Source organism: Mycteria americana, chromosome 8 (assembly GCF_035582795.1).
Source record: "Mycteria americana isolate JAX WOST 10 ecotype Jacksonville Zoo and Gardens chromosome 8, USCA_MyAme_1.0, whole genome shotgun sequence".
Taxonomy (NCBI): domain Eukaryota; kingdom Metazoa; phylum Chordata; class Aves; order Ciconiiformes; family Ciconiidae; genus Mycteria; species Mycteria americana.
Genome location: NC_134372.1, coordinates 17,846,163 through 17,864,584, shown reverse-complemented (window position 1 = coordinate 17,864,584; position 18,422 = coordinate 17,846,163). Strand labels below are relative to the sequence as shown.

Sequence of the window (18,422 nt, the reverse complement as noted above, 5' to 3'; positions counted from 1 at the left end):
AGTTTGATTAGGTTTAAGTAATTCCTTTGTTTCTTTAAGAAAACAAACTTCCCTAAGCACATTAAAAGTGACAGAGTACACTGACTGGTCTTCCTTGAAACATCTACCTGCATAATTTTTCTCCCAATGTACTCCTCCTCCAATGTTTTATGCACTGAAAGTCCCCAAAACCACATTCATTGTCTAATTGACTCAGAGGCTATGCTGTAGCACATTAAAACAGGATTAGCATTCTTCTCTTCTAAGTATTTTCCATATTACTTAGCACTCTCTTGTATTTCATTACATTTCAGCTACAGAGGGCGAATGTATTGATCATCCTACCCTCATCATTTATTATAGGCATCAAAATGACAGTCATTACAAAGGTTGGTAAGTCAACAACCCAAAGAACATTAAGTAACATCAGCTGTGTGAGTGTGTGTGGGATGCCTTCTGTAATTGTCACACATTATCCCTCCTCCCCTCTCTGCAGAGCTCCCTGTCCTGTTGACGGGACACAGGGACCCTGGACACCCAACGGTCTGACTGCCTGGCTTGCGCCTGTGAGGTCTACTTTACAGAAGCATTGCACATTCTTGTCAAAGTGAATTGTGCTGTAAACATAAAAAATTACTCATTTATCTGGAGAATTAATGAAAATAATGAATGAATGAGGGGAATAAGAGATGAGCAATTTTTCACCTCTACAGTTGCGTCTTGCAACAAATGACCCCACAATTCATCTCAATTCCAGTAAAATAGTAAGAAAATCCATGTTAGATGCAGCCAAACCAGGTATCAATAAGATCAGTACCTTCCAGTGAATTTTTTGTCAAACCACCCCAGAAAGCTCTAGCAAGCAGTAAAGGAGGTCCAGAAACCCAGCAAGAGCAGTGATGCCCAGCTCCAGCTATAAGCTATGCACTTAGGGGGAGAATTCCAGCAGAAATCACATACTGGATCCAAGCAGTCGGGAACTGCATCGCAGCGTGTACACATCCATGAGGCAGTTCAAGGTGCTCCTGCTATCTTCCTTAAACATCCCAAAGTCCTCTCATGCTGACTGAGGGCTGTCATTGACACCAGAATGGCTCACTGACAGGAGGGGAACTTTACACCTGCCAGATGGCTCCGCCGCCCCCATCAAGGCAGCAGTCATAGCTTACCAGCACCTTCACAAACAGACCAGCTGTTCAAACAGTTCTCTGTGAGCTTGCTTTCAGCTACTTCTATTATGGGAAGCATAGGTCACTGATAATCAAATTCATTCTGCTCATAGTTTTTTCAGAAGTATTAAGAAATCTGAGATTGAGAACTTTAGCCATCAAATTACAAGAAAGATCATAACCAGCATTATTCCAGCTCACGCCTGTGTGCAAAGCTGAGTCATTGGCTTCTTCCTAGAGAGAGATCTGATGTCTACCTTTGTACAGACGCCTCATATACCCCGCTATCTCCAGCAACAGATTCATCAGACACTGCAGCTGACACACCCGCCACCTTCAGTGCCGTCCCTCCAGCTGTATTTATACCTATCAGAAAAGCACAGAGGAAAATCAAAAACAGGTGTTAATGAAAACGAACTGTCTGGATCAGGAGCAGCTTTTATCTTATCCTCCCCTTGAATTGCATTTTTTCCCCACCAAAGTATCGTTAAGCAACAGCATGTTTCTGAAGACAGAGAGGACACAGGTAGGGCGGGCTGTGCTCAACACCCACTGTCAACTTAGTGCTTCAGGAACGTGCCGCTGGACTGCCCTGGAGAACAAAAAGCCCCTGGACAACCAGAGAACACCTCTACAACTATGTGGTAGAGGTGAGAGCAGGGCTTCATTGCACAGTCAATGCCCATTTAATACTTGGGTTCTGCAGTAGCGTACTCACAGGCTGAGGTTACACACTGGTGGTGCTGAGTGCGTTACAACTGGCTACCCCTGGCACCTCTATGGGTGCAGGTCCTTGCAGGCAACATGAGGAGAGGCTTTCAAAGCATCTGAAGGGCAGAGAGGTACCCATGACAAGATGGGCAACATGCAGAAGAAGCAGAAGTTGTGAAGTTATAAATATAAACCAATAAAACAGCTTCTACTGCAAGTCACCCTTAAGCAGGCAGTAGGCCTTCTGGTCCTAGCTACCCCAGAGAGCAGCAGCAAGGCAAACACTACTGACCAAGCTCTGGCCAAGTATAGATTATGCTGAGGGGTATATCCCACCTGGAGAGCTAAACCAAAAGTTTAGCTTCAAGGAGGGGAAACAGCAAAAAACCACCACCCACCTACCCCTGAGCCCAAAAGGTTAGTGTACACAGGACAGAAGATGGGTCCAGAAAGACCGGGTTAACTGGCTAAATATGGAAAGAAAGAGATTACAGGATTCAAAGTAGCAGCCACATGCAGGAATGCAGGGAAAAGGAGATACGGAAGACAAACCGAAGAAGTTGAAGCAAGGAGTTTTGCACAGAGGTGCTACCTCACTTGGATTTCTTGTGCTACAAAACAGGGACATATGCCCTGGAAACTTCTGCAAATTCTGTACCTTTTCACTTGAGCCATCACATTTCTGTAGAGATACGCTTCAGCTGAGAGTCTGGAGAACTCTGTCTGCCAAGGTGGCTAATGAGGGCTGGGACGTACCCAGCCCTGGGTTCTCCCTCTCTGGCAGGGCTTTGGGGCACCTACTCGAAGGGCGAGGAGGTGCCGCATTGTCACACTGGGAGCAGCTGTAACCCCACAGCAGAAGTGTGGCAATGCGCTTCTCTCCAAGGGGCTTTCATCTTTCAGAAGTGGTCCCTCTTTCCTGTAGCCTTAGGAAAGCACATGCCCCCAAACCAATATATGGTTTCCATCCCATATTTTCTTTATTACAAAGCAGTTTGGGGGGTTTTTTGCACAGTCTCAAAGCCACTTAAAGAATTAAAAACAGGTTTGAAAAAATACTAGTGCAAAAAGTGTGCAAGGTCAACATAGGGTTATGGAATAATATCAGGACTTGTTCTACAATCAACAGTAGAGGGTGCTACAGGTAACACCAATATACTGAGTGCACATGTGGAATTTCAGCCCATTTATCCATGTATTTTTTGACACCACCACTGAATGGTATTTTTCATCTTGGTATTCCCATGGAACTGTTGGACAGAAATAAATGTCCAGACCTTTTCCCCATAGGCCAAACCACATGAATAAAAGTTAGCATCTGTAACACAATATATCAGTCATTAATTGAAACAAATGGATGCATGTAATGCTGGCATTCACAGTTTAATCCATCCTCCCTCCTGCTGCATGCCAGGGCCTGGCCCCTGCTGCACTCCACATACTCTGGGCAATGCTGGAGGTATGTGGGCAGGGTCAAAACTACGTCTCTTCTTTCCTTAGTGCTGCTTTCTACCCCCCATTCCATGGTTTTAATATGAAAATAATTTCCTCCTCACTGGCTGGCTTTCTAAATCAAGTTTGAGTTTTACACACTGCTCCCAGAAACGGCACTCTGTGAATCCCTCCGCATGAGGCTTCCTCACCAGGACAGACACCACAGGTAAGACTCCAGCAGGCTCAACCTTTTTTTCTCCTTCAAATGCCAATACCATTTAGTCATTTAAACCCAGAAAGTCTTCATTTTTGACCACTTCACCTGAGCACCTTGCGGCCAAGGGGTTACAATGCAGAGAGTGCACAAAACCCAGCAACGAAGTGGGTATCTGGTTGTACAGCGGAATGCTAAAGTGTAAACCCGAATAAAGATGAACGGGTTCCCTGAAAAGGATTCATCACGCAGCCATCCTTTTCCTTACTTTTTTTGCAAAGGACTTGGAAGCTCAGCCCTGCAAGTCTTACACACACACTGAACCTGTAACTTTTTCATGTGGCTAATTAACATAAAATTCGGATTTTCTGTTTTAAGTCTCTAAAGAGGTATCACACTAAAAAAAGTTTACGGAAGAGTTCAGAAATGACTCAACTCACTTCTGTATTTCCAACTAGGCAGATAGTACTTCCTATGTTTTTTCACTTTTTGTTCCACTCATACCAAGAATTTAAGGTTTGCTCTTCGCTTCCTGCCATTTCCCCCTCCATAGGCTCTCCTGGACACACCGTGACAAGGCCTTGAAGAACCATGTCATGCACTGTCCTCACATCTGCGCCATTTCCTCAGAGACTGCCAGACTCTGCCAGATTCCAGGTTTTGCTATTAGATTCACCTATATCGCTCAGGTATTACTCAGGTAAGAGTGGAAACCTTATTTCAGCCTCAAAGGTAGCAGGGACATTTTCTAACAGAAACAAAAAGCAAATCCCTCAGATATATACTGTTCAGCTCTACTTACAGGAACACGTGAGCATGCTTTGCCCATGAGGCCAAGTACTGACCACCCCAGATCCATCCACCGCGTTCCGGGTGTTACACTGAACCCCCCACAAAATGCCTGAGGAGTAAAATCTCATCTCATTATTGCCCTGAAATAAACTACTTATGGTGATTATTTTGTCTGCTGACTGGCTAACAGTACTAATCACTTAATCTGCTTAACACCTGAGCTTTCACTTCAACAGCCTTGACAAATCTTGAAGAGCTAAAAAGGTTAAAACTGATCAGTGCCCAGTTCTAATAAGAATAATTACTGTTTCCTACTCAAATGCATAATACCTCTTGCTTGTAGGAAAGTGGTAGCTCAAAGGGGAAGAACTGCACTCATGTCTTTTATTGTATTTTGAATAGTATCAGCCTTCCTAATGCAGAAGGCAGTGATAACATGGTGCTAGTTCCCTTTATTCACATAGGCTGTTTTATAATCCTATGAAAAACAGAAACAAACTGCACTGCTGGTTCATACGACTACAGCTCGCAAGTTTATATTGCCTTTAAAGCTGCTCTTCACTGCAGTTACAAATCCAGTCATTTCACTCATCTCCACTGGATTTAACCCAACTACAGTCGCAAGGCTTCAGATAGGCCCTAGCACGAGTGCCCTGACTGCTGCCTACTGCTTTCCATCCACTTCAGCAGGGCCATCATTCTAAAAAGGGATGAACCCTTCCCACCCACCAATAAGCCATATGCATGTATGAGAACATCCACTATCTCTAAATGTCTTATTTTATTATGCTCACAATCTAAACACATTTTTGTTGCTAAGAGACCATCCCCCTCAAACCAGCAGAAATTCAAGTACAGCCTTGACATGTCTGCTCAGCTGAAGTTAATAAATTCATTGCCACTAATTTACTGGGAACCAGAGCAAGATGTTGTGTATGCTGAGGTGGCAGAGAATGATTTTTATTACAATTTGTTAACTATTAAACTAAATGCCTTTCCCAGTCTTCCTCAAAAGCTTGGCCAAAAACTTTGTGTCAATATGGCATTACGTGCCTCCCAATTTCAGATCCAAAACACTAGACGACATTCTGAGTAGTTAAGTGCCAAATTAAACCAGGCATCCCACCACAGCCACTTATATTTGCACATGAAATCCCTGTAATTTGTGTACACATGCATGTAAGTACACTAAAAACACACCTAGATACAGCCTTCTGCAAGACTCATCAGATCAGCAGTACTTTTTGTGTACAAATTAAAATAACAACCCTTTCTCCCAAGCAAGGTAGAACACACAGTTGAATACACTTTTCAACACAAAGATATCAAGATGACTGACGGCTTTTGAAATACTTGCTTCTCAATGCTTTATAAACTACATTAAAAATAAATGCACGCATGTGCATGCAAATAGTTTGTTACCATACCTTGACCTAGATGTTTATCTCCTGCTCTAGGCTCTTCCAGTCTACAGTTGCCACTCCCAGTGTTTAGGGTGAGTTCTGAGAGATTTGTACTTAACTCTGCATCATCAAAATTCATATGGCTTGAAAAGGCATCACCAGTTAAGAGTGGGTCTATCACCAGTGGAGAGCAAGGTGGAGATGGAGAGGACAGAGATGACCTTGGAGATAGCGAAGTCATGGATTTTGGAGTACCAGACAATGATTTCAGAGCCTGTATACGACTGGTGGTATCTGCTTTGTGAGTTTTCGCTACTTCGTTTTCGTGAATAGTGGTGATACAGCCTGATGGTCTAAATCCAGTGGCTCCTTCTAAGAGCAAGTCAAGCTTGTTTTGATAGTCCGAGTCCAATTGCTCCAACTGCTCCAGGTGCTCGTAGTAGAGATCAGTGAAACTGGCTGAGGTGGATGAGTCCTGGCTGGAGGTGGCAAGAGATCCTCTGCTAGATGCAAGAGAACCAGGGCTGCTGCTCGAGGAGAGGGAAAGCATGCTGGTGGAGAGACTGAAGGAAAAAAGTCAGAAAACCATTATACTGTATCTCCTGATTTCTCAGGGAAACACTGCAAATGTCACCAAATCTCCAAGCCCACATGGTACATTTTGCTTTGTTAGCTCAGGCCATATGCATTAGTCCCCACAACAATCCAGAACCACATTCTACTCAGTGGAAAAGTTGGGTCACTTTTCAATAAAAATAATATAGTTCATACACATTTTTCTACTCACCATATCAACCTCATAAGAGTCCTTGTTTAGGCAAAACAACTCTAATGAATAGTCTTGAATCAATTAAAATTAGTGACAACATTCTCCTCCCACATCTGTCTGGAAAAAATCTATAGTTCCTGTTAATCTCCAAAGCAGTCCACAAAAACCAACAAGGCCCATGCAAGAAGATGAAGTTATCGCAACCACCTGTCTGTCCGTATGGAAATTTTCTTCCACTTGCCTCAATCTTGGACCCCCAGCCAAAAGGCAGTATCACAGCTGGCCCTCAGAGATCACAGCAGTTTCTCAGGGTTACCAGCAGTTACCAGAAAACTGGCAGGATTTACCTGCGTGAAAGACTGCTACATGGAATCCAGGGCCAGGAGAGCAAGTTGGGCCTGGGCTGTGAAATCAGTTCACACAAATTATTTATCCCTAGAGATCTAGTTTCAGAACATAACTGACAGCAAAATTAATTTTAAGCAGGTGCTGAATAGAAGTCTGTTCAGATGAGAAAGCCCAGACACCACAGCACACTGTTTTCTGCTCAGAAGACCCAACAAATCCTCCAGTACCGACTACAACTTATACCATCCCTAGAAATTCCATTTAAACCAACACTCCTGCTCCAGATATTAAATACCTTGCTTGTTACTGACTGTTTAAAGACCCTTAACCCTCACTTCAGATATGGATTAGCTAATAGAAATTGAAAAATTTCTGCATATGTATAAGTGGCTTAAGTTGCCCCACTGAAAAACAGTGAGGATGTTAATAAGCCTAATAATACCTTATTAATTATTTATGGGGTAAAAGCTAGAAGCTGCATTCGTATAATTATGCCCATGACCTTATGCAAAAAAGGCAAGTATGCAGAATTTAGTATAATATTGGCACAAAATGTCTTCTGCATTTGTATGACAGATGTGCACTGTATCACGTTTGTTCAGAAAAGCTTTTGGGTGAAACATAACTGAAACATGATAAATGTTTTTGTATTTTGGCAGTATATATAGATCTGGCGAGGACTAATACATTTACTGCTTTTCAGTGTATTTCACTGTCAAAAGGGAGGTGTTTTTAATTACTCTTTTCCTATCAACAAACTGGGCTCAACTTCATTTTGTGCATACCTTTGAATGCCAGACATTTTGCATTGTGGGGTTAATAACAAATGCTTATTCTTATGAAGGAGCATGCCAAGAACACTGGGCACATAGTTAGGAAGAAATTAGTTTCACATGCTTCTTGGTCACCTCAAAAGATCCCTAATCAGCTAGATGAAATGAAAATATGATGCATTTCCACTGCATAAGAGCATCACAGATAGCTATTCTCCATGGTGGCTTATTTACATGTCAGTCTTGCATTATGACTTCTTTCCAGTCTTTTCGGTGTCATCTTCACAAAATGAAACAGAATCCAAGTAGAGCAGAAGCTACAAACAGAGTAAATTCAGTACACACTGATAGGAAAAACCTCAACCAAACAAAACCCCCACGAAACTCTCTTCCTAATAAAAAAGATAAAAACATAGTTTTAGCTAATGATGATTTGGCCTTACTGCCTGCAGTCATGCATTTGTCTGGAAACAGTAATCCTGTGCTCTTCCAGAACTACAGCCTGAACAACCAGACCACATTATGACTGCAGAAACATTTCTATATGCCATATGAACCACAACAGATTCAGGGATATCTCAATACATTGTCTACATTGCAAGCAACAGCACACTTGGAATTAATTTAGAGAAATACTATCATGACTCTCATACATTAACGTGTAGTTGCATTACTAAGATTCACTTCACTTGCTGTGTGAGTGTTAAGCTGTCTTTAACATACTTTATTAACACAATACTTCAGTAATTCAAACATTAGTAAAAAAATCTCAGCTATCCTTAGTCACCTAAATGTTACATATCAAACTAGAAGGGATTGCGGAAACTCCTTCTGTTGTCAGACAGAGGCACCACCACAAGGTTATTTATACCATTCTAAAGCACCCATCTAAACTGAGTGGGACGTATAATCCTCGAGGCTTCTCTTTCCATTGACTACACAGGGGTCTTAGGTCACTACTATAACTGAAAGGCCTTTTAGACCTCTCAGTTGGGAGATGAAATTGTTAACAGAGAAAGGCAGTTACACCACATGCAGTTAAAGCACCTCTGTAAAAGGTTACGTACCTTTTCAGCTGAGTGTGCAACATCGCAACTAATCGTGTTGTTTCTTCCAGTTCTCGGACTAGCTGATTTCTTTTGCTATTCAACTTCAATCTAGGAGAAGGTAGAAGAAAAAGATGAGCTAAAGCAGCATTTACTATTTAAAATGAGAAGTAAAGGAAAATTCTATTTTTTCTATGAAATCCTACAAAAGTTAGTAAGAATACATGGTATAAAGTGGGACAGAATTTGGTCAAGATGCGTAGGTGTTTACCAACTTCGAATACTCTTACAATGTGGAACTCAACCCTGAAAACATTCACAACAGGGAAAATAATTACAGCTGGTACTATAAAAGTTAATGGTTCTAGGATCAGGCCTCAAAAAAAGTCTGGCAGATTTTGCTTGCTATACACTATTGCATTCTTATACTTACTATGCTAATAAAGGTGTAAATGCTTTCATTTGCTTTCGGTAAGACCCGTGGATGACTAAGGTTTACGTGATTTAGTTATTAACCATCTCATCACGACTTTACATGAATTATGGACTTCAGCAACATCTCAGTTTTATTTCACATCTGAATTGGTTTGAGACACAAACATGTGCACTTGGGTGCTCATTCTCTAACTCAACAGGCCTCCAGACAAGAAATCCTTCTCCAGAAACATGCTACGTCTTTGGCACACTAGAACAGGACCATATTCCTGAAGATCACAAACGAAAGTGTTCATCTTACAGCAAGACCAGAAACATTTGTCGAACCACAGATACTTCAGGCTGGTGAAGTCCTGCAGCTGAAACATCTGAGATGCCTACAATTTTTCCAGCATGATAAAACCATGAAAAGACTATGTAGAAAACTGGTGTAGTCTGGACACTGAGCATGTAGAAGAAATGAAAATACAGAGCCACAGAGAGTGAATGCAACACACCTATTCCATATATATTCAAGAGACTGCAGCTAAAAGTAACATTGCCATAGCCACCCACATTAATACATCCGGATTGTAAAGCACTTGTAGGCAATGCCTAATGCAGTATTCATCCTCACTGTACATTCCCATGAGATCTCCCCTGCAACACAAGTAAAATTAGGGAGGATAGTTGGCATTTTTTTCAGCTAGTTCAGATTCAGAGGATATTCCATGCAACTCCCACAGCCCTGCCAAATACCAGTTCCTACAGGAATCACATACAAGGATCCTCAGAACAAACAACAAATTTTTAAAATTTAAAATTCCATCTGTTGACATTTACCAAGCTCCAGAGTGCACAGCAACTGTAGAAGCTGCTGCGAGGAGCTGGCTGCATACAGAAACATTATAGTACACTAACATTATACTGGGCTATTCTGAGCATTCGTTACGTTCTCATACAGGATCCATTTGAAGGAACAACCACCTTTCCCCACTTGGGGAGTAAGACTTGTAGGCGGTTTCTTTTGGGAGATGATTTCAGAAACCTTGTAAGTAGAAACAGTCTGCTTGGAAATCTGAGGGCACACTGCTATCAGCATTCAGCCAGGGGATGTTGCTGCTCGCTCCTGATTACCTCTTGTCCAACAAAGCAAGCTTTGTCCTATGCCCAGTAACCTACCTCTCAGTTAGAGCTTTGCTCTGAGTGTCTCTAGCAGCCTGAAGGTCTTCTTCTAGGCGCCTTCTCTCCATCTCCAGTCTCTCCACCTCTCCTCGAGTCCATTTTCTGGGGCTAATAAATCGCATTTCTTTTAAGAGCTCCTCCTTCTCATTAATTAATATTAGACGATCCCGCTCAGAGTCCAGCACACCAGGCCAGGCCTCACTGTCAAGCTTAGCCAGTTGTATTTTCAGGTTTGCTATTCTGCAGCAAAAAGAAAGCAGTTATTCCATGAGGAGTGTCTGATCTACTGCTCCACAGATACACAAACGTGAACTATAACCAACCACATCTTCCACTGCCCTGAAGAAGGCTCTCAGCTCAGCGACAGCTACCCTCACCCTCATGCCCTCCTTACCAGGGCGCTGTCAAGTGATGGCACTGCGGGAGGTTGACATGCAGAATGGGATTTTAACTCAGGTTTGCTCCCAATGGTAGGCTAAGTCTCTAGCTAACCTGCAGTGTCCACCAGTCAGGGAATAGTATAACAGAAATTCTGGATCTCAAAAAAAGCTGTCAGATATACTACAGGGTGTTTCATATGCCTTACAGCTAATGACCTCACAGTACTTGGTGTGGAGAGTATCATGTGGTAAATATCTGATCTTTAATCAGTTTTATGGAAAAGAACTGTATACTCTCTGTATAAAATTCAGATAGGCTGATAAAGATCAGTGGTTACTCAAAAGTTTAGAAACTAATTTTGTCTTTACAATGAGGAAGTTAATCATATGCATGCTGCTATTGGAAGAATCCAACTATTGACTCAACACTAAGCGTTTCAGACACGTTAAAGAGCTAGGCTACTGCAGGTGCAACATGCACCTGGGGATGTGAAGAGTTGAAGAGGCAATATGATCCTACCTAAATCCAGAGCCACTTATTTGCATGAAATTTAAAGTCTATTTTCATTAGATAATCATTCCAGTTTAAAGTCTGTATCACTAATCCTTCAGTACCATACCACACGATCTCAGGCAGGAAGATGATTACTAAAAGCAACAGCAATACAGATCTAGAATTTAGCAAGAGCTTTGCTTGACAGCAGAGGATAGCACAGCTTGTGGCAGGTAAGGAGGCTGCTCACTCCAACTGTCTGCCCATTCCCAATTTCCCAAGTATCTGAACTGCTCATCAGTTAGCTCCACAAATGATCAACTTTGCAATGCAACATACAGAGGGAAGCAAAAAACCAGCAGCGGGCCAGGATACAGAACTAAGGGAAGTAATGTCAGTCTTCCCAAACGAAGCTCTCTCCTTTGGACTCATTGACCTACAACTCTTCATGACCCGATGGGGTGATCATGGTAGTTTGGTGAGCAACAATAGTAAAGCTAAAGTTGAATAAGAGTTACCAAGGAAGTTACCATTTCTGGAACTCGCACGTCCAAAAATGATGGAGTGGGGAGCAAGGAAAGGGAAGGGCAGAATGGGCTGGGGTGGAGAAATTACAAAAGCTTAGACGGCAAACAAGGAGAAAAAGTATCTTGCGATATAAAGCAAGATATTTGCAAAAACAATTCACTTGACTGAAGACTAGAGAGCCAAGGCATACATGCCCCTTCACGTGATTAACTCAGGTTAATCTCTCACTCAGGTTTAGTAAATACATAAGAAATAGAAGTGGAATGCTGTATGTGTAAAATGAAAGTCCAATATTCATCTCCCTTTGAAAAGGGCTTTGTGATCTGGTGACAGAATTACTGGACTTAAATGGGGCACAACATATAGCTGCGGGTACTAATCTGGATTCATGTCTTTCTAGAATTTGGTTTATGCTACAGAAGTGCACAGGATGGTGCACGCTTCCTCCAGCAAACCAGCACACATGCAGGCACAGAGCAAACTGAATGCCAACAAGCAAAAGCAAAGTGTGTGGAGTAAGTAATAAGATGCAGATCTGAGCAGCAGCAGCTACACGACTGCTGAATGGCCTTGAAGAATAAAGCTTTGTCTTCCAAGCTCCAGAGGCCAAGAGGAACTGGAGCCCCAGGAGAGCCTGTGAAGGATTAGGCTCACACAGACTGGCCTGCCTCCTCCATCACAGGAGACAGGCTAGAGATCACCTTTCTGAAGAGAAGCCTCACTTTCTGTAAACCCATTTCCCACAGCAGGTTGCTTACTCTAATTAAAGTTCCATAATTGATAGATATTCAGCTCAACTATTTTTAGGTCTTCTTAGGAGCTGTTTTGTTTTTGAGTGGCTGATTAAGTGCAACACTGTGCTCCAATGAAGAATTAACAGGGGCATTAAATCATAATCCAAGAATTCCTCTGTGCATTTTGAAGGGATATGAGTTTAAGAGGATTGGTTGGCATTAATCTGATCACTTTTGGCATACATTTGCATGGATATGGCTTTTCCACTGGAATTTGTTCTCTATGCATTTCCGAGTCTAACAGCTTTGTTAAACTAACCTCAAGTTTTACCCTTTGTAAATGATCATTCTTTTTCCCCTTCTCAGTTAAAAGGAGGTTTATGTATTCTATTTTTCCAATAAAACAGCATCATTACAAAAGAAATGCTTTGCAGACTGTCTGGCATTTGGCTGAAAACTCCAGCCCTTCAGCATTCACCGACTGAGTCTGAACTATATCATTGCTGAGCCATACTAGGTTTGCATTGCAAAGAAACCAGTAATACTGGGCTCAGGTCACACAGTCTTTCTGAATGGCCACTAGCTTGCAAGGCTGAACAAAATACAGAACAGGAAGCTCAAGTTTTATTTAACTGTTTCCTTCTTACCTGGAAAAGGTAGTTAGATGATTTATTCATTGTCATATCAAGTCTCTTTTTTTTTTTTTTTTTTACTGGGGAAGGTTGGTACTTATCTGTGATATAGGCATAACACGTAAAATTTTTAGCATCTTTGGAGATTGTTCAGAGCACATGCATCTCCACAGAAGCATACATTAAGATGTGCATCCACAACCAGTAGTTAACAATCCTATATCAGATCAGCCTCTGTTCTTCAGAAAAAAAAAATCAAAGTGGGAGGTGTGGTCTAAAAACTGACCAGCCAAGTACCCACCATTGTTGCAATGCTGCTAAATGTGACATTGAAATAGTCCATCTCAGGAGATTATAAAATATACTTTTAAAAGCCCAGAGTTACCACCAGTCACACAAAACCCAAGCTGAAAGTTTAACTGTTGAAGGAACTAAAACAGTGCACAGAGTGCAAGTGCTACACAACTAAGTTACCACTATACGTCTGAAATTGTACAACATAATTTAGTTGCATCTCTGATTACATTTATGCTGCAGTAGCTATCTCCATGTTAAGATGTAGCACTGACATCTCTTTTGACATGATACTCATTATCAGTTTCCAAACCGATTAAGCTAAAGGTTTGTCACTGCTGTTGCCCTTTCTTCTTTTTTGCAGGTTTAAAATTATCTGCTCTAGGGCTCTCATCTCACCAAGTCGTGGAAGAAAAGGACTTAGTGGTGGGTAAGGGAACATGCAGAATTGTACCCTGACAGTTCTGGCGTGGTGAAGTTCAGCAGGATATTCACCTACATCTGTGGCTTTAGTCTGGTCCACAACAATAATATAAAAAGTGTCTGCTACAGTTCACTTTCAAAATCATCAGTCCTTTATAAATCTAGTAGTTCTAACCTAATTAATATGGGATCATCTTGATTTCAAGGCCTTAAGTTTTACCTTTCAGACAATGCAGAGCTAATAAGACAGATGCATTTCCACCATTTGGCTCCCTTCATAATACGTGCATGGGCAAAGTACTTGCTCTTCTATTGTGTTTTTGGAACATTTTAATATTGTGCCGTGGGGACAGGAAACACTTCTAACATCACAAGGAGGAATTTTCACAGGAGCAGAAGGTTCCTTGTGAGTCACTATATCCATAGTATTCTTCCAGCTTAAAACCAGCAAAGGTATTTGTTTCTGCAGCTCCTACTAAAGACTATGCCAAAACTACAGTGCTCTGATAGCTGGAGATCTTTTCATTTTAGCATCAATTATTCATGCCTATTCAGACCCATCTTTCCTCATGATAATGTTTTTTAAACTCTGAGAAAATCTATAGATAACCTAAGACAAACATGAGGTATCAAACCTTCTTTAACTGCAAGACAGTGTTGTATGCCCTTCATCATTACTTCAAATGAACTATTGTGCTGCCTTTATAAAGTTCTGTCTTTTTTTAAAAAGCATGTTAATTATCTTCTCAGGTTTGTCATTATTCACTCACCCCTCCTTGGAAAAGATACAGGCTAAAGTAAGAGTGCTTCACGTCAAACTGAAGACGCAAAGTCAGCATGAATTAAATTGAAATCTTGAGCAAAGCTTAAAAGTGAAGAGCAGTTTTAACATTGAAAAATTAACTACTCCATCTGGGGGGTTAATAATATTAATGTTGTTTTAAAAAGACACAGAAAGATTTTAATGTCAAGGTAGACGTTCATCTTGGATTGGCAAAACAGACAGTTCTGATAAAATTGCTCCACCTAGGAAGAAAAGTGTGAGCTCATGTCAAAAAGCATCTGGGCACACACAGTCTTTGCCAACTGCCACAGATACAGATGAAATTTTATACCACTGAGAAACATGGCCTATTGACCACGCCACTATACTAAAATGAGAACATTAGGAGTAACCTCAGCCTTAAAGCTCTTATCTCTAACCAGAGACTGGACAAAAATCCTTCTCTTTGCATATATTGCAAGTACAGATTGTACCATGCATCTGAAGTTTGTTTTTCTGGAATTGCAAAGTCCCTTTAGAGCAGTTAAAATTGAAATCACCACCACTGATGGTTACATCGCTGAACAAGGACTAGCCCAGCCAAAGTCTAAATACTGCTTGGTGGTTTTTCGTTTAACTGAGTATTTATCCATAAAAATAGAGGTACTTTCTAAACAGTTGAGTTAGCTATTACCTATTAAAAAAGTAAAGCCCAGAAAACTTTTGCCTAAATTAGCCTGCTAAGTAGATATGAAATTTTAAAATCTATTCTTCATTCACCTCAGATCAGAGGGCAAGGGTGAAAACTTACATTCTTAGAGATAAGCAGACAAGCTCTGAAATTGTAGTCATTGACCATATTTTGATATTTTAGGTGTTAACACAATATACTTTTCTCCTTACTCTGACTTAAAGCCATGCAAACATTCATTTCATTTTGAATAAGGTAAGAAGATGCCTTGCAGTACAGTCTCCTTATTAGGAATGGGGAAGCATTGGCAACAGGCAGCAAAACCACTTATGTCCCCACAGGTGTGGCCAGACTGAATTCTTCATGTATTAGTCACTCCTTAGTAGTTTCTAGGATGGTTATTTATTTATTGAATGATAACGTTGGCCCAGAAAGCCTATTGCCTCACTTGCTCAAAAATTACCATGTTTATTTAGCAGTAATGCTGGGTTTCAATCTGAGTGGCACCTTTTCTAGTGAAATGTATCTTCAGAATAAGCTGTGTGACAGCCAAAAGGTACAACAGTCGAAAGAATTACCTTCTCTTCGCTTCTTCGTATTGAAGGCGTAATCTTACTTTCTCAGCCAACTGGTTATTGCTGCTGGTAATAAACTGAGACACAAAATATAAATCAGCAACTTAGTAACTATTCCTCTTTTGATATTCCCTATTGAAATTGATGATGTTACAAGTTACACTTGCTCTTGTCAAACTCATTTACTGGTTAAACCAATCACAGAATAGGAAAATACTGCCTTTGATTAAATTTTTCATGATTGCTTCAAATACTTAAAAACCCACAAGATTCAGAGGCTCTTTTGGGCCTAGTTTATCAGAAAAAGAAAATCTACCACATCTATCTCGGGCTTCTATTTTCATGCGCACAAAAATAGCTTTGTAATCTTTCTTCTTATATGCTGTTTGCAACCTTTAAGTGCTGTGTTGCATTTTGTTTTGGATGACATCTTGCTTTGGTTGTAAAGTCTTAAAGACAAAGGACATCCCATCATGCCCAAATCTGCAGATCTTTAGTCACATGTGTGGCCCTGACTGAAAGTGGCTGCAAACATTTAAGTAAAGGTTCACAGGAGAGGCCTCCGTGATGTCCTGTGAGACACATGATGGTACGTACCCACAGTGCTGATCGAGTCCTTGCTGAGGCTGGCACCAACCTGACAGTTATTATGTTGTTGCACAAGTGGGACTGAAGTACTACACGTTTGATGGCATCAAAATATCTGCATATATGCCATCATTCTCACTCATAACATACCAAAAGCCAAATGCACTCTTAAGGGAAGAGTCCTCATTAGAATTTAGCCCATACTTAGCTGCTGAAAGTTTCTTGTCTAGTAGCATATCACTGCTATAAAGAGCTAAGGGAGTATTTGTATCACAAGAAGCTACCCCTACGGGCAAAATAAAACTTCCTTCCCTTTATTCCCACCTGGGTTGTTCTAATAGAGACAGTGTGGGGAAACAGCAGCTTGCCTTTAAAGATACATTAACACTGCACACAAAAATGAAGGCCACACTGAAGTTTAAACCAAGAGAAGGAATTGTTTCATAGATACTTGCCCATGCTTGGAAACTCGTGCTAAGGCAGTACTACGTATAGTTCAGAGGAATGTCTCCACATGCACTTGGTTTCTGACGCATTACTCACATTTCCCGAAACATCCGTCTGGGAGCTGACATCCAGGTACTGCCGGGGTAACAAAGGGCTGGAGCTTTCCACAGACACACTGCTGGCCCACAGGTCTGACTGGGATCCTCTGTCATTCACAAAGCTGTCTTTTAACCTGGCTAAGCTCTAAAACCATAAAGTCATGAGGTGAGCTCACTTCTGCTCAAAGTACCTCAGAAGCTACATAGCTTTAGCCTAAACTACATGATTATGATCTGACCATGTTTACTGTGTACACTCAGGCCCTGCAAACATGAGGTCAGGCATGGCTGCACTGCACCTCCCACAGCACGAAGCAGCCACAGGCATTAGCATACCGTCTAGCGCAGACAGACAGGCTCTCTGCTGGAGATGGCAGACCAAGTGGGCCACAGTGTTTTCATGGCTTGTCCAGATCTGCTCTTTGACAGCAATACAGTCACACTGGTTCATTCTTGACCAATAAACGCTGAGACAAACACTCATCTCTAAGCAAGTGCTTACTACTGTTAGTTGCTATATTTTATAGTTCTTATTTCCAGGATCTGAAGAACAAAAAGGCTGCAGTCCAACTACAATACAGAACTAATTTATGTTAATAAAAATCTTGATCACATATCTGAAATACAAAATACTTAAATTACTTCTCAGAAATTCAGTCTGATAGCAATGGCGACACAAAATACTATAAAGTCATCCTGTTTCAATACCTGAATGAGGTCTTGTTTTTCCTTCTCCCCTGATGTGATGGCCTTCTTGAGAGCTTTCATTTCATTTAAAATGGCTTGTGCCTCATCAAGTTTGTAGCCACCTTGAGTATCAGACATTTTCATGTCAATTCTGCATGGAAATTTAAAAAAAATACAGTAAGCTAACACTTTATAAAGTCCAGTTAATTTAATCATCCTAGATGCATGCATCTGGACATTAATTTTTAACAAAAACACACTCTGAAGTATAACAAAGACAACACAAGGAACAAAGAACCCCACTCATCACCACCTAAGTTACTCCACTCAGAAGTACATTAAGCTTCAGAACTCTCATTTTAGCCATATCATCTCTTTGACTCCTTAGGGAGGACAAAGATGCACACAAAACCCCCAAAACAGTATGTTTGGGCAGATTGCTGCTAGTTACCTTGTTTCTAACCCAGAGAGGATCAACTTAGTCATCTATGAGAATTACCTTATTTTCAGTCATGATTTCAAAAACCAGGCACAGATCTCACATGCACAGATGTATTTGCTTGCACAACCTAATTACAAGCTGCCTCATCCTTCCCTCTTCTCAAAGGAATTCTACTGCAGTTGATGTTTATAATAAATAAGATATTAACCAGTGACATTACTTAAAACATGCCAGATGTCTATTCATACAAAGGTAAGTACCTGAAACTTTTCCTCCCTTTACACTCCACCCCAAGTTTTTCCTCAGTGCCCTAAAACAATAGCTCTTACAGTTAAGACAATAGGCTGTACTGTGTCATCCATATTGAGCAAAACAGAATACCATTTAACTGGTGAGAGTCTGGTTCAAAG

At 41.1% G+C, this 18,422-nt stretch overlaps 1 protein-coding gene across 2 annotated transcripts in view; it reads right to left on the bottom strand.

Moving 5' to 3' along the window:
* WWC1 (WW and C2 domain containing 1) overlaps window positions 1-18,422 on the bottom strand; it is a 75,998-nt gene that overhangs the window by 13,115 nt on the left and 44,461 nt on the right. For both annotated transcript variants that reach the window (XM_075509928.1, XM_075509929.1), the window contains 7 exons: window positions 17,592-17,721; window positions 16,882-17,028; window positions 15,754-15,827; window positions 10,235-10,477; window positions 8,660-8,749; window positions 5,727-6,265; window positions 1,406-1,514 (listed from right to left, as the gene is read on the bottom strand). In XM_075509928.1, the coding sequence (XP_075366043.1) occupies window positions 1,406-1,514; window positions 5,727-6,265; window positions 8,660-8,749; window positions 10,235-10,477; window positions 15,754-15,827; window positions 16,882-17,028; window positions 17,592-17,721 (1,332 nt within the window). The remainder of the gene's footprint in view (window positions 1-1,405; window positions 1,515-5,726; window positions 6,266-8,659; window positions 8,750-10,234; window positions 10,478-15,753; window positions 15,828-16,881; window positions 17,029-17,591; window positions 17,722-18,422) is intronic.